The sequence below is a fragment of the Amphibalanus amphitrite genome, unplaced genomic scaffold, assembly GCF_019059575.1.
Source record: "Amphibalanus amphitrite isolate SeventyFive unplaced genomic scaffold, NRLGWU_Aamphi_draft 000051F_arrow, whole genome shotgun sequence".
NCBI classification, from domain to species: domain Eukaryota; kingdom Metazoa; phylum Arthropoda; class Thecostraca; order Balanomorpha; family Balanidae; genus Amphibalanus; species Amphibalanus amphitrite.
In genome coordinates this window covers 120,553-137,292 of record NW_024881547.1, presented here as the reverse complement: position 1 = coordinate 137,292, position 16,740 = coordinate 120,553, and the positions used below count along the sequence as shown (strand labels likewise).

The 16,740-nt window shown below is 46.5% G+C and overlaps 1 protein-coding gene and 1 long non-coding RNA gene across 2 annotated transcripts in view; one reads left to right on the top strand and one right to left on the bottom strand.

Moving 5' to 3' along the window:
* The first annotated feature begins 2,712 nt into the window (after positions 1-2,712).
* Positions 2,713-16,740, top strand: part of LOC122377844 — a 25,262-nt gene continuing 11,234 nt past the window's right edge. Inside the window, exon 1 of the long non-coding RNA XR_006255926.1 lies at positions 2,713-2,880. This is a non-coding gene — a long non-coding RNA (uncharacterized LOC122377844). The remainder of the gene's footprint in view (positions 2,881-16,740) is intronic.
* LOC122377842 (neprilysin-1-like) overlaps positions 10,316-16,740 on the bottom strand; it is an 8,968-nt gene continuing 2,543 nt past the window's right edge. The window contains exons 6-16 of the mRNA XM_043358334.1: positions 16,350-16,565; positions 16,041-16,142; positions 13,863-14,016; positions 13,485-13,602; positions 13,136-13,232; positions 12,757-12,930; positions 12,238-12,341; positions 12,001-12,108; positions 11,503-11,716; positions 11,108-11,275; positions 10,316-10,788 (exon numbers count right to left, since the gene is read on the bottom strand). Coding sequence (XP_043214269.1) covers positions 10,612-10,788; positions 11,108-11,275; positions 11,503-11,716; positions 12,001-12,108; positions 12,238-12,341; positions 12,757-12,930; positions 13,136-13,232; positions 13,485-13,602; positions 13,863-14,016; positions 16,041-16,142; positions 16,350-16,565 — 1,632 coding nt within the window. The 3' untranslated portion in view covers positions 10,316-10,611. The remainder of the gene's footprint in view (positions 10,789-11,107; positions 11,276-11,502; positions 11,717-12,000; positions 12,109-12,237; positions 12,342-12,756; positions 12,931-13,135; positions 13,233-13,484; positions 13,603-13,862; positions 14,017-16,040; positions 16,143-16,349; positions 16,566-16,740) is intronic.

Sequence of the window (16,740 nt, the reverse complement as noted above, 5' to 3'; positions counted from 1 at the left end):
GGGGTGCTGATCACGAATATTATGTCAGTTTTGATCACAGATGATGTCTTTATGCAGTTAGGCCAGGTCGGGTCAGGTCAGGTCAGGTCAACCAGTAGTGGTCCCGCCGGGTATTCGTAGTACCTACGTATCAACCGCCTCTGGCAGCTTTGTAACATGTTACGAAGGCACCAGAAGTCCAGAACTACTTCTTAAATGTTCAAATGGTTGTTAAATTGGAATTCAGCTCCAAAAAAGCTAGCCTAGAAACATGCATAACTTGAAAAAAAGTGTACCGAGGTCATCATAAGTCAGTACCTGACCTGACCTTCAGGTGACGTTGACATCCACCCTTATGCATGGGAGCATCATCAAATCACATGTTTGAACGCTGGAATCCACGAAAGGACTGCAAACGCGCGGCTAATGCGAGCCGGCATATGCCGAACCGCGATTCTGGCCAAACATGGTCTCGGAAAGTAGGTCACAGCTCAAAGGTCATTTGGGTAAGGGTCATTAAATTTCTAGGGTAGGTGTAAAATTGATGAACGCGAGGGTACTGAAAGTTACGTCGCGATCAGCCGCTTTTTACGCGAGTTATTCGCGAAAAAAACCTTAAGGGGGGTGCATCAACCCCTCCCCATGTGCCGGCGAGGGTTAAAACTTCTTGTGAGCGAATTCACGTAATGAAGAAGAATACAGGCACAATCTACTACAGCAGCCAATATATGGCTTAGGACAAGCACATGGGACTACTTAAATCTTGTCCGACAGAAGCAGGCAACAGTTCTGATTGCATTATATGCTATGCAATGTATGCATATTGCGGAAAGGGCACATTTCGGCCTCGAAAGATACGAATACATACGTCATAGTAACATATTTCTGTGGTGGTCAATTTGCGTAAAAATTGAACACCGGGTGATTAACCACCGAGCTATTGTTCTATCCAAATTTTCTGATTCAAACTCGCTCAGGGTTATCGTGCAGGTAAAGGGGGCCCGCTCAGCAGAATGCGTATGAAATATGGAGAGATTCTGAAAAATGGGTGGGGGGCCCGTACACTAGGGCCTAGGGGGCCCGCTTTGGAGGCGATGACCCCCCCCCCCCCCGAAACGAAATCCTGGCTGCGCCACTGGCCATAGCCCTCTGTATACGGTATACAGAGGTCCACGGACCTACGTGTATGGCTGACAAATATAATAATTCATTACTCCATTTGATATCTTAACCCTCGTCCCTCGCCCATGTAGGGGGGGGGGTTGGTGCAACCCCCCCCCCTGAGGTTTTTCGGAAATAGTGCAAAAACGGCGGCGCGCAGCGCCGCCAAATTTTGGGTACCTTATGGGGCAAATCTTGCGCATCTTTTGATAAAAAAAATTTGACCGGGTCATGTCAGGTCACGGAGTTATGACGTCACAAAGGGAACAGCCTCCGGCCGGATTTTCACAAACTGAGTGCCAACGCCCGAGGTTTCCTGCCGGTGGTACGGACATCGGTTGATGGATCGTAATGAAACTTCCCATGCATGTTGGGGCAAGTATTGGCTATCATATGGTATAAAAAACTTGACCGGGTCAGGTCAGGTCACGGAGCTATGACGTCACAAGAGGAACAGCGTCCGGTACTATTTTTGAAAAGCGCCCGAACCACTATTTTGCTAATTCTTGTCACCTCAATGGGAATATGCAGCAATATTAGCTTCTATAGGGAGCAAATGGACATCCCAAATCCAAAAATACAATCAGATTTCAAAAATTTAAATTTTGATTTTTCGAATTTCTGCCGCCGACTGTGACCTTGCCGACTTTCGGCGCTCCCAACGCGCCATTTTTAGAGCTAGGGAAACGAAATACATACCAAACGATAGAGAATTGATCAAGAAATACGATAGTGAAGGTTTCAAGTCGATATCTCCCACCGTTTTGCCGCAATCGTCGCGGAAAATTTGAAAAAGTCTATTTTTTCCGAAAATTTGACCTTTGACCGGTCAAAAGTAGGTCAAATGTTGACCTAGGACCAAAAAATATACCACCAATCGCGAGATCTCGGCGAGAGCAATCCGTTGGTCTTTTCTGCTAAGCTCTACGACGCTCCGTTTTCAAACGCCAAGGGGGGGTCGCACCAACCCCCCCCCCCCCCCTGCATGGGCGAAGGTGGCAGATCGCCGTTTACGGGCGAGGGTTAACAATTAATCGGCACTTTCCCTGACAAGATGCAATGATGATTGCATACTAGAGTTGTTTCTTACTATGGCAGGTAATGAAAATAATGTAATTTTCTATATTGATTTACATGGGCGGATAGGAAGTAAAAACACTACCGCATATAGTTCTCCTTCCCTTTTGCAGCAATACCACTTACCAGGATGTTTCCTATCAACGCATTTCGAGCGATTTTTATTCGCATACCATGTCACGAGAACGCCCACGCTACGCATCGACTTTTTGTGTCCCGTCTTGAATAAAAATATTTATACCACCATCACAACCGAATATAATATACCGCGTAGCCGAGGCGAATTGATCAACAAATACTCAACTAAAATCACCTGTTTTGGTTAAAAATCGGCTACAAATTGGATAATGAACATTCCAATCGCGAAGTAGCTCTTCCCGCCCCTTTTGGCAGCATGCCAGGCGGACTCGCAGGAGGCGACGGCCAGGGTCAAGGGTCGTTCCAAGGGTCGGTCAGTTGACAACAGCCCCGGGACACGCGGGCGAGTGCGTGGCGGAGAAGTGGATCAAACTCGGGGAGTTTCCAATAGACTTTTGGTGACTTGTGCCGATCTGTTCAGAGTTTTAGAGGGTGTTATGCATGCGTGAGATCGAAGTGCAGTGAAGTGAGATGGAGGATGAAAGTCGCACTGATCGAAAGATTTAGAGCAGCGGCTGCACCTTGGTGAGTACCCAGAAACTGTACCGATTCGTCATGGCACGTCACTCGTCGTCGGGCATGAAATAAAATCAATGTCTTTTTTGTGAATCTATACTTTTCTGACATGCAGTGACGGTCGTTCTGTTTCGCAGCATAGCACTTGCTGTTTCATCATCAATGTTTCAGTTGGCTATCAATTGAACCGCGCAAACTGTAGGTACCGTCAGTTGCAAGGGGCATAAGTTACCAGCTAATGTCGCTAATGGACTCAGATATGCCTCATTAACTCACGAAAATTCATCAATTCTTACCTGACTGACCTGCAGTGTGCACATTCTTCGCTGCTTCGCCGCTACGTGTCTCAGTTTTGCGTCCATTCGCTGTGAATATTTCTGGAGAATGGGACTCTCCAAGGCAGCTGGATTTCATGGAGAATACTTATCTTCGCTGCTCTAAATTTTTGGCCGGATCGAGTTTCATATTGCAGAATTATGAAGAACGCACTCAGATACGCCTTGACACACTATTTCAAGCACGAGGCTTCCATCTGATTGCTGGTTAAACTGGAGCAATGACGAAAATTCTGGGAAGTGGAACCAGCGCACTTGGCGGGGCATTGGCACGCAGCTCACCGCATTCCACATGAAATCGTGTTCTAAATTGGGATGTAAACTAAAAACATCAAACGTCTATGATCAAACTGAATAAATTGTGTCATGGTTGCTCTCTAGTCTCCATGGCGCCGGCAATGCTGAATGCAAAAGCACGCATCTGTTAAGCACGCTAATCTTTTCTGCTTGGAAGTTATATTCAGGATTCCCATCCGCAATTATAACTTCTCAGAGAGTCCGACCCTCATGTGTTAACGAATTTGTTTACCATAATAGCATTTTGATTGGGATTTTATTTTTAGGACATCCACCTTGTTCAGTGATGCCCTCATCATCTCTGCATCACTGTTTTATTATTTGACCCATGCCATGACAAATACCTCGACGAATGAGTGACAGTAAGCCTGCTGAAGTGACTGATGCATTGTGATGGCGTCAACACATGACACGTCCGAGTCTGCAGAATCTCGGCAACTTTCACTCAAGGTGGTGATGCACCCACTCATTTGCTGTAGGTCGGCCTTAGAGGTTAGCCCCTAATCGGCGGATGGATCGTCAGGCGAGGGTTTACTGAGGGGATTGTATGACTTGTGAGGAATTTTCAGTCAGCACGTGTTGGATAAGGAGCTCCATTCCACAGGATATAGGGCTAGAAGGTCGAGAATCAGTGCCCAGCTCAGTGGCTCGTAGGCTACCTGAGATTGAGAGGCGAGAAAATTAACAGTGCCCGCAAACCTAAAACGGGAGAATTTCAAGGGATTAGACAGATCGAACCGGTATCATACCCTCCTAAAATCCATTGCTTAGCCGATGAGTGAACACCTACCAAGAGAAGCGCAGGGACATCGCGCCGGAAGCTGAGGTGACCGACTCTGCGAACTCGCGTCATCACCGACCGCCGCGCCGGTGCTCCGGGGTGCAGCGTCCCCGGTGGGTAGCACGGAGAGCAGTTAGCCAAGGTCACCCCGCCGGTGCCAGGCGCCGCGGCATCTCCCCCAGGCAGCCAGACGAGGGGCCGCGCGCGCCGGGCCGGTCCGGAGCGAGCAGGGACGGGGCTGGCCGGGCGGAGAAGCCCGCCGTGATTCAGAGGGCAGTGTCGGGGCTAGTCGGCGGACCGATGAACCGGTTCCGGTGCTCCCAGCTGCACTGGCGGGCAGACAGGTCCCATGCCGGCGCTCGGGGGCAGACAGGGGGCGGTGGGGACGCCATGCCGCTCAGAGAGGCACACCGGGGTGACGCCGAGCGCAACTTTCACTCCTGAGAGTGTGCAGCGCCCCGGCCGGATCTGTCACGTGATAGATGGCCGGGCCGGTGTCATACCGGTCACGCAGTCACGTGGACAGCCGCGGCGGGTGCCGGGCGTCTTTGTCGTGGCCGCTCGTGCGCGCCTCGTGAGCTGCCACGCTCCTACGCGCTCCATGACGAAACAGGAACGCGACTTTGATTTAGCAGTGTTCTAAAAAGATCTGCGGGGCTTCCAGTTCTTATTTCCATTTGCTAATGAGTTGGCACATCACCTCTGCAAAAACGCTGCCTTCAGGTAGCATAAATGCACCTATCACATTGTTAAAATTACATGAAGTAAAAAACATTTTAGGCTTACGGCGCTGCAGTGCTAAGAAAGGGACCCTTGCTGCAGCGACAAGGGCCATTTATCTCCATGCATTTCAGTGAAAAGCTGCATAGCATGCTGCGCTGACACCCAACTTATGTAAGCACCTGAAGGACCCCTAACTAAACTAACTTCAACGTGTGACACCCATACACTGCAGAGACAAGGTCTTTGTGTGTCATTACTCCAGGATTTTGCTTGACTCACACAGTAAATAATTAGAAAGTCCGGTTAAGTTCCATGCTCAGCTCAACTTTGCGGAGGCTAGGCATCGTTTTTATAGGCCGCTCGAAATATCCACCGTGATTGTTTCAGTTTTTATTTGGTGGAACCTTTTATCGCAATAATATGCTAGCTCTTTTTTATGCGTAAAATGACTTTTGTTCGGTGCTTGCACCACATCTGTTTTACTATGATGCCAGATCCAATATGAGTGCATTTTTGAAGTGACATTTATTTAAACTATTTTTTTTATATTTACAGGGCTAGTAAAAATGTTATAGGTATATAGCTTCCTTATTAACCCACAAAAACATGATTCGCATCTACTTTCCACGAGTGAGTGTCTGGACGAAATGTATTTGCTGCGCGCCACCAACGGTGGTGAGCGGCAAAGCCTTTCTCTGTCCGCGGGCGCAAAACTGTATAGCGACAACGACTGTCGTCGCAGTGCATAACTTGCTCCCGGCTATGTATGTTGTTACCCTGACTTGTACCACCTGAGGGCGTTACCCTCACCCAAAGAGCATGACTTGGGGTAAATGTCAGGAATACATAGACCCGTATCCACAAGTCATGTCTTTGCAAGCGCAGCGGGATGGAGAAATTTATTTTTATACCCTAGCCACATGAATTGATGTCACAAAATGAAATCGCCCAGAGGCCCCTGCTCATCATTTCGCAATTTTACGTTTTGTCGGTTACTTGCAGTTGCACTAAACGCGGAACAGGGAACGACTGCGACACGACCTGTCGAGTCAGCTCAGAACCGGCCGCGTGTCAAGAAGTCAGCTCGAACCGGGCTTCCGTGAGTGTTACACACTCCTGCCAGGCGAGTGATGATCCACTAACACGGGCTCCTGAGCGCTTACATGTCGCAGATCCCTTCCTAAACGCACTAAAGCGTCGCATATCCCAGCGGTTGCGCAGTATTGCTGCAAAATACGCCGCAGTTTCGATTTACAAATTGTGCCCATCAAAATTACAACTTTAGCCTAGGTGCATGAACTGCACGCTGCTGTTTATTGTTTACAGTTGCCCACATGCTGGCTGCGTGGCTTTCTCATGAAATAAAATTACGAGAGAACTTGTTCTGGACGAAGAATGCATTGGCGATCGTATAGTAATACCTCCTGAACCCTGATGGCTCTTACTTTTTCTACATAGTTTTTAGTTGAAGCCACATTTTCACAGCATCAATCAAAATATGCGACGGCCACCGTGTGTTAACGGTGCCTGTTTTCTCGTATCATCCGTGCTGGCAGCGTCAGGCAACTGTCCGACTGGAATCGGACACATCCCTGAACCGTTATCTGACACTAAAACAGCAGTCTGCAAGAGTTTTCGGTGCTCAGTACGCTCAGATCGTGATCATTTGGTGTCTGAGAAGATGTGTGGGATTGCTTTGAGAAATGTGCTTAGGTAGATACTCCCTCGTAGCTACTCACTGGGAAAAAAGAGAAGTCGTAGGAATGACTTCTCGTTCTGTTCGAGTGACGGTTATCTGAGTGTTGTGAGTTTTATCATGCTACCAGGAAATAGACGTGACTCACTGGGAAGCACTTAAAACCGTTTGGAGTAAGGGATCCGTGCTTCAAATATGCTGTTAGAATTATTGTAAATTCTAGTCCCCACAAACTACAACACTCGATATCCGGTTACCTTCAGATACCTGCTCCAACTAGCTCGCTTCCGTCAATTACTCACGCTCACTGAGGTCGGAATCTGCGTAAACTACGAGCTTCCCTTCCTCTACTGTCCTTCCGCGTGGCTCAGTGTCCCCTGCCCTCATTACGCATCCGGTGCGGCAGCGTCTGGCCCAGTAGTGCGCCGTCCAAATTACCAAGGTCACCGGTCACCTGCGCCCGCCCCCGGCTAGTGGCGAGCGATGGACGGAGACAAAGCGGACGCCCACATCACCCTGACAGACATCGCACGTACAGGGTTTTTGCCCCCCGGCAGGCATGATGGCTCTCTCACTGAAAAACCAGACGAGGCCAAAGTTGTGTCCGATGGGATGACCATGCGACCGCTGACAACTTCTTGCCGACTGTGATGTCGGAGCTGATGGCATAAGTCGCTATATCTCTGGGATATCTGCGACCTTCGCAAAGAAGGCGTATTGGTGACCCTAATAAACAGCCAGGCGGAATGCTTCACATGCTGACCGATTTAACAGAGATAGCAATGGCCTTCTCATCTGAAGAGCCTAAGGAAGGTGCAGCTGTTCAACGCTAGCCTTTCCTCATCACCGATTCAACGAGAAAAGCAATGCTGCTCTTCGTTTTCAACTGAAAATATACCATCACCGCCCAACACGAAGCCTCTTCAACGCTCTTTTGATTGACAAAGCCTAGACGGAGCTCCCAAGCGCTGCATTTACTTGTCGCGCACAACACCGACCCACGAGATAAACAGAGTTCGACCTGTTACAACACGTGGTGGAACGTCGAAGGGCGCCTCTTCGCCGGCGGTCGGGCCTCGTCAGCGGAGAGGCGCCGCAGTGTTGCAACTGACGGGGGTCGTGCCCGTCTGCCGGCCTCATGCACCGTCCAATCAGCCGGGTCACAGGCGTCGCACGTCTATTGCTGGCCTCGTGGTGGCCTTTGAGGTGCCGGGAGGGTGATGGCTCGCTGCTGCCCCAGCAGGCAGATATTCTTGTGATTTTAGAGTAACTAACTAAGGCTCGGTGAGCGGAGTGGTTTTTCACACCAGGATCTTGGATATGAAGTTTTCCTCCTGTTGAAAGTTTACAATGACGTGACTCGAGAGCTCCGGCGCAGACTCAGAGGTAATCTGTCAGACACTTATCACGTCTGCGGCCAGAAAATTGACCTCTAGGTGACGTGATCACGGATCATGCTCAGTAGTAGCCGGGGCACTTGGCAAACAGCCACAAAGAATACCGTGACGTCACTAGAGCTCACGTGACGTCATCCATATAGCGGCCACTGCGTGGGTGGGGTCACCAATGGAAGGTCAACCGGAAGATGTTACAAGACAAGGTAGGAAACAAGATTGACCGGTCTGCCTTGGAGATGGGTACTAGGTAATGAGCGTGATTAGCAAATGACCCCAAAATATAACGATTTATAAGTGTGGCTGCAATTGAGTAGGCTATAAAACATACATTCAGCATACATTTGTCATACCAAGCTGCATTTCATTGGCTAATCAAAATAAGTACATATACCTAGCTAATCAGCTGTGCTGCATTTAAAGGGACTATCCCACCTTTAACATGGGATTTGAGTTGAGATAGCCAAGTTTGCGGCGAGGTTCAGAAACCACTATCTAGGTTGCAACCCCCGCGGCCTCTTGGTGTTGAAGAAATTCGTTCCCTTCATTTGAAAATGGGCCTTGTACAAGGCCCTATCTTCAACATGGAGCGACCGTTAGTGTGACGTCACCTCGTTTAGTCATTCTGATTTAAATGGGTTTGTTCGTTGAAAAATCGCTTAAAACTTGGTCTGAACTTTGTTGTGGTGCCTACAGAGTAAAAAGAATCAGCTTTATGACAGTAATGTGACCTGGGGAAGGAGGTAATTTTGGGCTGTGACGTCACATATTTGAAAGTTTGTGTTTGGAATATGGGAAGCCTAAGATGTTTAATGAAAAATGATAGCCAGAACCGTGTTCCTGGTCATCCAATCTATAAGGTCGGGCACAATTTAACTGGTTTTAACAACATTTTAGAAGGTGGGATAGTCCCTTTAAGCTTTATTTGAAAATAAATTGAGGAACAAAATATATTAGCATAAAAGTACAGAAAGTGTCATTTTTTTCAGACAATGGGCGTACTTTTACATGGACTCTTATCTAAATTCACCGCTCCGTTTTTCAGTCCGCTTTAACCACTTCCCTGATCACTAGACATTTAAACCAGTTTGCGCTTATCTCGAGCCGTGCCACTCTGAGGGCTAACTGGTACCCGGCCGAGAGTTTTGAACCCCGGAAGCTACACCATCCAAGCAGTCCCGGACTCCCGTCCGCAACTTCATGGCAAGGTCATAGTAGATAAAAGACGCCAGCTGGCGTTCGACGGGACGTTAGAAAAGTGTCAGAGGGCTCCTTCGTGACCGCTGTGCTGGGGTTCACGGTCGGCCGAGGACGCCGCCCTTCAGAGGTCCGCTCGTGGAAACGGTTAGCATCTTCGCACCAGGGGTCCTTTTTACGGTCGATTTGTTTCCATCAGCCGCTCCCCCGGATTTCGGAGCCATAGATCGATGCAGAGCTGGGATTTGTGCCTTGTCTGAAGGTTAGAAGGAAACTGGAAACCGAGAGAGATTGATTCACTGTTCAGCCATGACCTTGACATGTCCCCTGGAGGAGAATCTGCGAATCACATGCAGATGGAAGGGGCGTTTCTAATTTCTAGTTTTGCTCTGGCCAAAACGATATGTGCTGAATGTTTGATAATTCTCCAAAGAAATAGTGAGTGCTGTTTAGTGAAATTATGTCATTGCTGTTGAACTCAAATGCCATCTGAAAAATGTTTTGAGCTATGATAAAAACAATAGCGTTTTCAGCAGTCAGACACTTTCACCGCCGTATGCCATTGGCATTTAGAATGATGTCTTGTAACAACGCATTCACAGCTTATATGCGAATGATTTTACTTTTCGTTTGGGATATTTTGAATACATCCCTTTGATAAATGGCACTAATCACTGGAGGCTCACAGCCCTATCAAGTAGATAATGGTGTCGCCCTCTATGCGTCCGCCCCGTTTGGGTCTCAGCCTTCCAACGCCATCTGCACTTGCCAAGCGACGATGCGCAACCGCATTTAGAGACAAGTCAGTTTATCACTTTAAAGAGCACCGTGTGACTTTCTCCTATACTTAACGTAAGCGACCGGTCCCTTTAAATGCACCTACCCAGGACCGTGAAACGCTGACCCTGCTTCAGCTGGGTGTAAAATCCACCGAAAACTCATCCTTCCCACGAATGGTTGATATTGCTCATATCTTTTACATATAGGCATTCATCTGACATGTGAAGTAAGGAACTGATTCAGCAAAAAGCTGTATTTCTGGATGTGGAAATTCTATATATGCAAAACATGCCAAACGACCAGATATGATGGACTTCGAAATCTGTAAAGACATGTATTTCTTTTTACGTTCAATATCAGAACCTGCATATAACAAGCCAAAAGGCTTGTTATATATGATGACATTGTATAACAAGCCTTTTGGCCACTATCAGCTTAGTTTTTATATCGTTTCTCATTGTTACAGTCAAAGGCAAACCACATCATATCACCACCATCCAGCACGACTATCTTCAAATAATGCCCGCTCAGTACAGGTCACCAAACGATGCACTTGTGCTCGGGGTTCATGGGCGCCGCCGTCGGACAGGAGAAGGCGGCGGCGAAGGCGACAGAGTTGGATACGGTACCGTGCACGCGGACACGGCGCGGGCTGTGCGGGTCCATCAACAGGCGGCTGTGCAGGTACTCGGGGGTTTCGCTGCTGCACCACATCTGGAAGGGGAGACAAAGCGGAGGCAAAATATAGCTAGCCGTAAGTGTCGGGGAATGGATTTGAACGAATATTTTGAAGTGAAATTATTGGTGGACATGTGTAAAGGTTCGAAATCTTATGTTGATCTTGACAAGAAAATCCGACGTTCGGTTGATCCGCTGCAAAACAAATTACCTGCATTTTTGTGCCAGGAAAATAAATCAGTTTTTCTGAGGAAAAAATAAAATTGTTATTGTAAACTCTTTAAAATGAGCGTCGTTTTTCAGTCTATCAAAATGAGCGTTTTTTTCAAACGCTTGTTTGCTCGGTGACCATTACCTGACCAAACGCGATGAAGAAGAGCTGCTCGGCTGTGAAGTTGGTGAGTGCCGGCAGTGGTGGCTCCGGCCCGTGCCGGCGCACGTACTGGTCAAAGTAGCCCTCGTAGGCGCGCGCCAGACCGCCGTTATCGGCAATGTTCTCCCCCAGTGTCAAAAGACCGTTTACCTGGTGACAGGGGAACGAGGTGATTACTCTGAGCAACGAGAGAAGAGGAAAAGACTGGATGTGGATATGCTTGCAAATGTGGGTTAAATGGATATATGTTGATAACAAATACTGTTTTAAGGCACACACATTAAATAGGATATAATATTTTACCTGAATCACAGATCAAGGATATTTCAGATTTATGCTCTCCCAGTTTCGACTCCCGCACTGCCTCCGTCACTCACATGAGAGTCGTTAGTGAACGCCTCCAGTCCGGGGAGGCTGTAGTTGCCGTACTGATCTCTGACACAGTCGGCCCGCTGTCGGAACTCTGCAGAGGTCTGGTCCGACCACCAGGAGACCAGGTTTCCCACAGCGTCAAACTGACTGCCCACGTCGTCGAAACCGTGCGTGTACTCGTGCCCCACCACCGAGCCGATCGCGCCGTAGTTTAGCACTCTGACGATAAATTAGATAAAATCGCTTTGAAGAGCATGCTTTTTTCATTATGCAGTGTTGATCAGTTCCTCTTTTCAAACTTCTGAATATTGAAGAGAGCTTTCGATAAACCGGAGCATAAGATGTAATTTAGATCAAATAAAGTAATCTAAATTTGATTACATCTGATTTCATAACGTCAAGACAAAAAGGTAGGTATAGCAAACGAAAAACTATAACATCCTAAAGTTGCTGCAATCAGTGATAAATTATCAGCTTCAGGCTGGCTGCGGTTCAGGGCTCACTGAAGTCCGTCGTCGAAGAATGGTGGTGCCAGAATCGCTGCTGGGAAGGTGATCGAATTCAGTGTTTGTTCATAGAAAGCATTCACCACGATCGGGTATTCCAGATACCTGCGAGAAGGAAATCAAAGGCCCTGTAAATCTTCGGAATTATCTGAAGTGCTCTGCAATAACTATACAAATTGAGTCAACTTATAAGTTATAAGTGGTCAATAATTTTGTCCTGTATACTATACACACGTGTGTCGATCCACTGGTTTGGTGAGAAGATCAACGTTCCTTCCTTGTTCCAACCGATTCAGAGACACGTAGTTTGCGAACTGATCAGGCTGAAAATCGAAACTCTGGAGGCAAAAGAAAGAGTAATCATGCGGTCAGTAAATAAAAAAGGTAGCCCGCGATAGGCACGACGAACTGATAAGTTTTACAATCTAATGGATTTATCGGGCAGTTAAAATGTTAACATCATCATGGATTCGCAATATCCACCAAATTCCTTGTATGTAGCATGTATGCTAACCTGGATACCTCTCCCCTACAATACTATATGTAAACTAAAAAACAGCCAAAATAATATACTATGCAATACTATCAAGAGAGGCCAATTAATAAGAAATGGTCATTTAAATCGCGCTGTTTCACATGTGGCTATTATTTCTTGTTATTGTCGAGACTCATCCAAAACATTTACGGAAAGGAAACCCATTCTTGGAACAAACTAGACCGATCTGTTGCAGGCCGTCGCCGTCAGTGACCTGCCTGATAGTACTGCTCGATCTCGGTGACATTGGCCATCCAGTTCCGGTGTGCCACGTTGGTCACCATCTGGTCCACCTTGGCCAGCGCCTGCTGCAGCGTGGCCTCGTCCATCCAGGTGATGTTGTTTAGGCGCTGACCGAACGCCGTGCCGATGTCGGATGCCATCGCAGTCACCTGTCAGACACCCTTGTAGGGGTAGCTGTCAATATTCGGGGTGTTTGAAATTTAGTAGGCTAGTAAATGATAAAGATCCTGAGATAGTATTTTACCCTGCGAGAAATCGGATGACCAATGAAAGCAATATCGATAATGTACTGTAAAACCTTGATGACAATGTCTGCAACGTAGATTGTGCAATGTGCATATCGCTAGTGGTTACCTTGTCTTTGCGGTCGGGTGGGAAGAACTTTGTGATGAAGATATAACTCAGTCCTGCTCCCATTGATTCTATCAGCCAATTGAAGCAGCCTTGTTCGCTGGAAAAACTCGTTGATGTTACTACATATGTAGATAATATGTTCTTCATTTAATTTGTACGGACTACGTAAAACAGCGAGGAATAAACGGAAACGTACATCGCTACCGATTTTGTGTTAGGTATTGGAAAAGAAGGCCCTTCGTGAACCACAGCAAAATGCGAATATTTTACACACAAAAAGGGCCTACATTCATCCATTGAGACGCAGTTCAATCTAAATTTGCCATCACTTGATTTTAGCTCTACTTACACGGGTGGGGGAGCTTTCAGACCTGCCGTAGTTTTGTAGAATTGATAGCGAATCCTCCCTGCTTCCGAATCAAGATGCACCAGAGAGCTCAGGGCAACACGCCAGGCGATGTAATTTGCTGAAAACGATCAATAACTCTGAGGTCAGTTTACATGCATATGCGTGATTTGAACTCAAAATTGAAATACGCCAGATTTAGGTGCACCTTTTTTGTTCCTTGGGTTAAATGCATGCTGATGCACCGTCTCAAATAAAAAACTGCTGGCTTCTATGTAGTGAAATCTTTGTTTTAAATTTACAAGATGCGCCTCATGAAAGTGAAATTGGTATTTTCTAGGCTTACTGCTCTTGTATGTAAATGATCAGAACTAGACTTACCCACGGTAGAGATATCTGTGTCGTTCAGCAGCAGTGTGAGGTTTCGCAAGAAGTCTTGTTCGAGCACCACGACCTCCATGCTGCCGTCTGGTGGTCCCGACTCCGTGTCGCCGCCCAGAGAAAGGAATTGATCAATCAGCTCCGTCCAAGGAATCTGCGAAAATGAACGAGACCAGCGTATTTCCTTTTGGAATTTCGGGTAGTGACGTGGCATACCTGCCTGCTACAGTCAAATAACCTCGATTTTTAATGTTGAATACGCAAAATATTCAAGCAAGGCTACTATGTATGTATTTGAAAACGCATTGAGAAGATGAGCTTACTATTTATGACCCCGTTTCCATGGGCATCACTGATCCGGATCAGTGCCTCGTAAGGGATTAGGCTGCCCATGGAAACACCCGTAATCCCTTACCGCTGATCCGGATTCTAATCCAGCTTCGAAAGAAGCTGAGCCGTTACGATAGGGATTAATGTTTGGCTTTTTAATTTTCTTATTTTCATGTTAATTGTTTTAATTGGCCTGGATGCATATATCACATTAGAAATATTTTATTTAAATTATACTATTACCAAAATGATATGTTTCAAAATTTGGGCTATATTATTATAGATTTAAACCATTGGAGATATTTGTTTGTGCATTCCTCCTGCACGGTGACAAGCATTCCGTTGCGCAACAGCATCCACCCATCAGTTATCTTGCTAAGATCTATTGTGCCAATATTCTTAATCTATTTGTTGGTGTTAGATGGCAAATCAATTTTGCAATCTTTTCCAGCATTTTTTCATTACCCGTGTAATCCCTTACAGCACAAATGTAGACTTTCTCGATGTTGCATCATTTGCCTGTCAACTATTTTCACATATAAGTTTAGGACAGAGGCGGCAGAGTGCCGCGGTGGCGCAGTGGTAAAATTTTCGCTTTTTGAGCCAAAGGTCTCGGGTTCGAAACTCGGGGTCGCCCGAAGCGTTTTCTGAAGTAATGGAAGACGGACGAATTGCTATGTAAATTTATTTGTTTATTTTTATTTTTCAACATGAATCGATCTTAAAAATTAGTTATTGTAGAGAGTTTGGAAGATTTTCCCAATAGCCGAGTTTGCTATCGGTATGATAAAAGAAAGCTAATCTTCAGGACGGAAGATCCTAGTCGATGTTTGCACAGTACTAGGCAAAAATGTTAGCTGGAGTTTTTATTAATTGCCAAAGTGCGCCATACTCGTCCCTCCTAAGCCGATCAGTAGCGGCTGAGCTCTTATCAAGATACCTATAAGAAACAGGTAGGTCCGATGTTTTGAGTAAAGCCCAAGTAAAGCCCTGGTGACGTCACTGACATTTCTTATATGGAGAATTTCGCCCATAAGGAAAATATTTTACATACGAAAATTTGTATTTCATTAGGAAAAAATACATTCTATCAATTTCATCATGAAACTTATATAATTTAATTAAAAAACTTGAAATCCTTTGAGTGCTTGTCCCAACCCCTGCTATACCTTTGGTCACGTGACTACCATGATGAACTTTGCGTTTTGCAATGTTATGACTTAAACAGAAGCAATAAATGTTACAAGCGTATTATTTATGATGTTTTAGGCAGCAATCGTGTAATAACATCCTTGAATTATATACATTCTGCTTAAAAGAGGTCACGTGATGCTACCAGATTGTGCTCGGACAGCATTTTCTTAAACTTCGATTTTGAGTACTTTTTACCTTCATTGAGTCCTAATAACGGACGTTTTTAGTTATAAAATGAAGCAATGAATCTATTGAGGGCAAAATTTAATCATTTTTGCACTTTCAAGCCGGGCTATCCTGGCATGAACTTCGGCCGGTTTGTGTGTGAAGCCTATGGTGAAGGGAAAACTTCACGCCCGCCTGACGTCACAGACCTCGGCTACCAAATCGTGTCCGGTGGGGGTCGGCTCTTATTTCACTCGCATTTCACTGATCCGGATCAGTACCGGCTTTGCCCATGGAAACGGCCCCAGTCATCCGGATCAGTAGCGGCTTCACTGATCCGGATACGAATCCCCTTGCCCATGGAAACGTAGTCAATTTCGTTTGTATTATTTTAACCGTTTTTGGCTCGAGACTATGCAACTCAATTGTGTAATGCTGACATGCAATAAAAGGCATCCAGCGCTTCGTATAGCATTACGATTTACGAACCATGTTTGGCTGAATCTGGTCGGTAAGCTGCTGGAGCTCGTTTAGCGTCATCTTGTTGTATATCCGGCTGCTATTTCGACGGTTCTCGGCTGCGATGGTTAGCTGCAAAAGATAACCATAATTTTTCATGCCGACATTTTTGAAGTGTTTTTTTTTTCTAATGTATGCAAAAAAAACAGTACATCATGAGTCATTCAATTTCACAATGACATTTACCTACACAGTTTGCGCATACCCGTAGTCTGAATAAATTGTGACACAATTGCGTAATATCAACCACTCTCCCCGTCGCATTGTCACCAGTCTCACCCTGGCTAGCTGGACCTCGAACTGCCGAATCTGGGCAGCAGCCTCCTGTGCTGCCGCTCTGACGGTCTCGTTGACAGTTGACTGTCCCTCGCCATCCCTTGGCAGCAGCAGAAGCAGAGTGTCGGTGATGAGACGCTCGTAGGCAGAGTGCAGCTCGGGGTTAGACTCTGGCTCCACCAGAATCCCGCGGGTCATGCCCAGAGATGGCTGATCCACCTGAGGAGAGAAGAGAGAGAGAGAGAGAGAGAGAGAGAGAGAGAGAGAGAGAGAGAGAGAGAGAGAGAGAGAGAGAGAGAGAGAGAGAGAGAGAGAGAGAGAGAGAGAGAAGAAAGAGAGAGTAGGAGAAAAAGAGAAAGAGAGAGGGGAGAGAGGACGAAAGACTGAGAGGCTG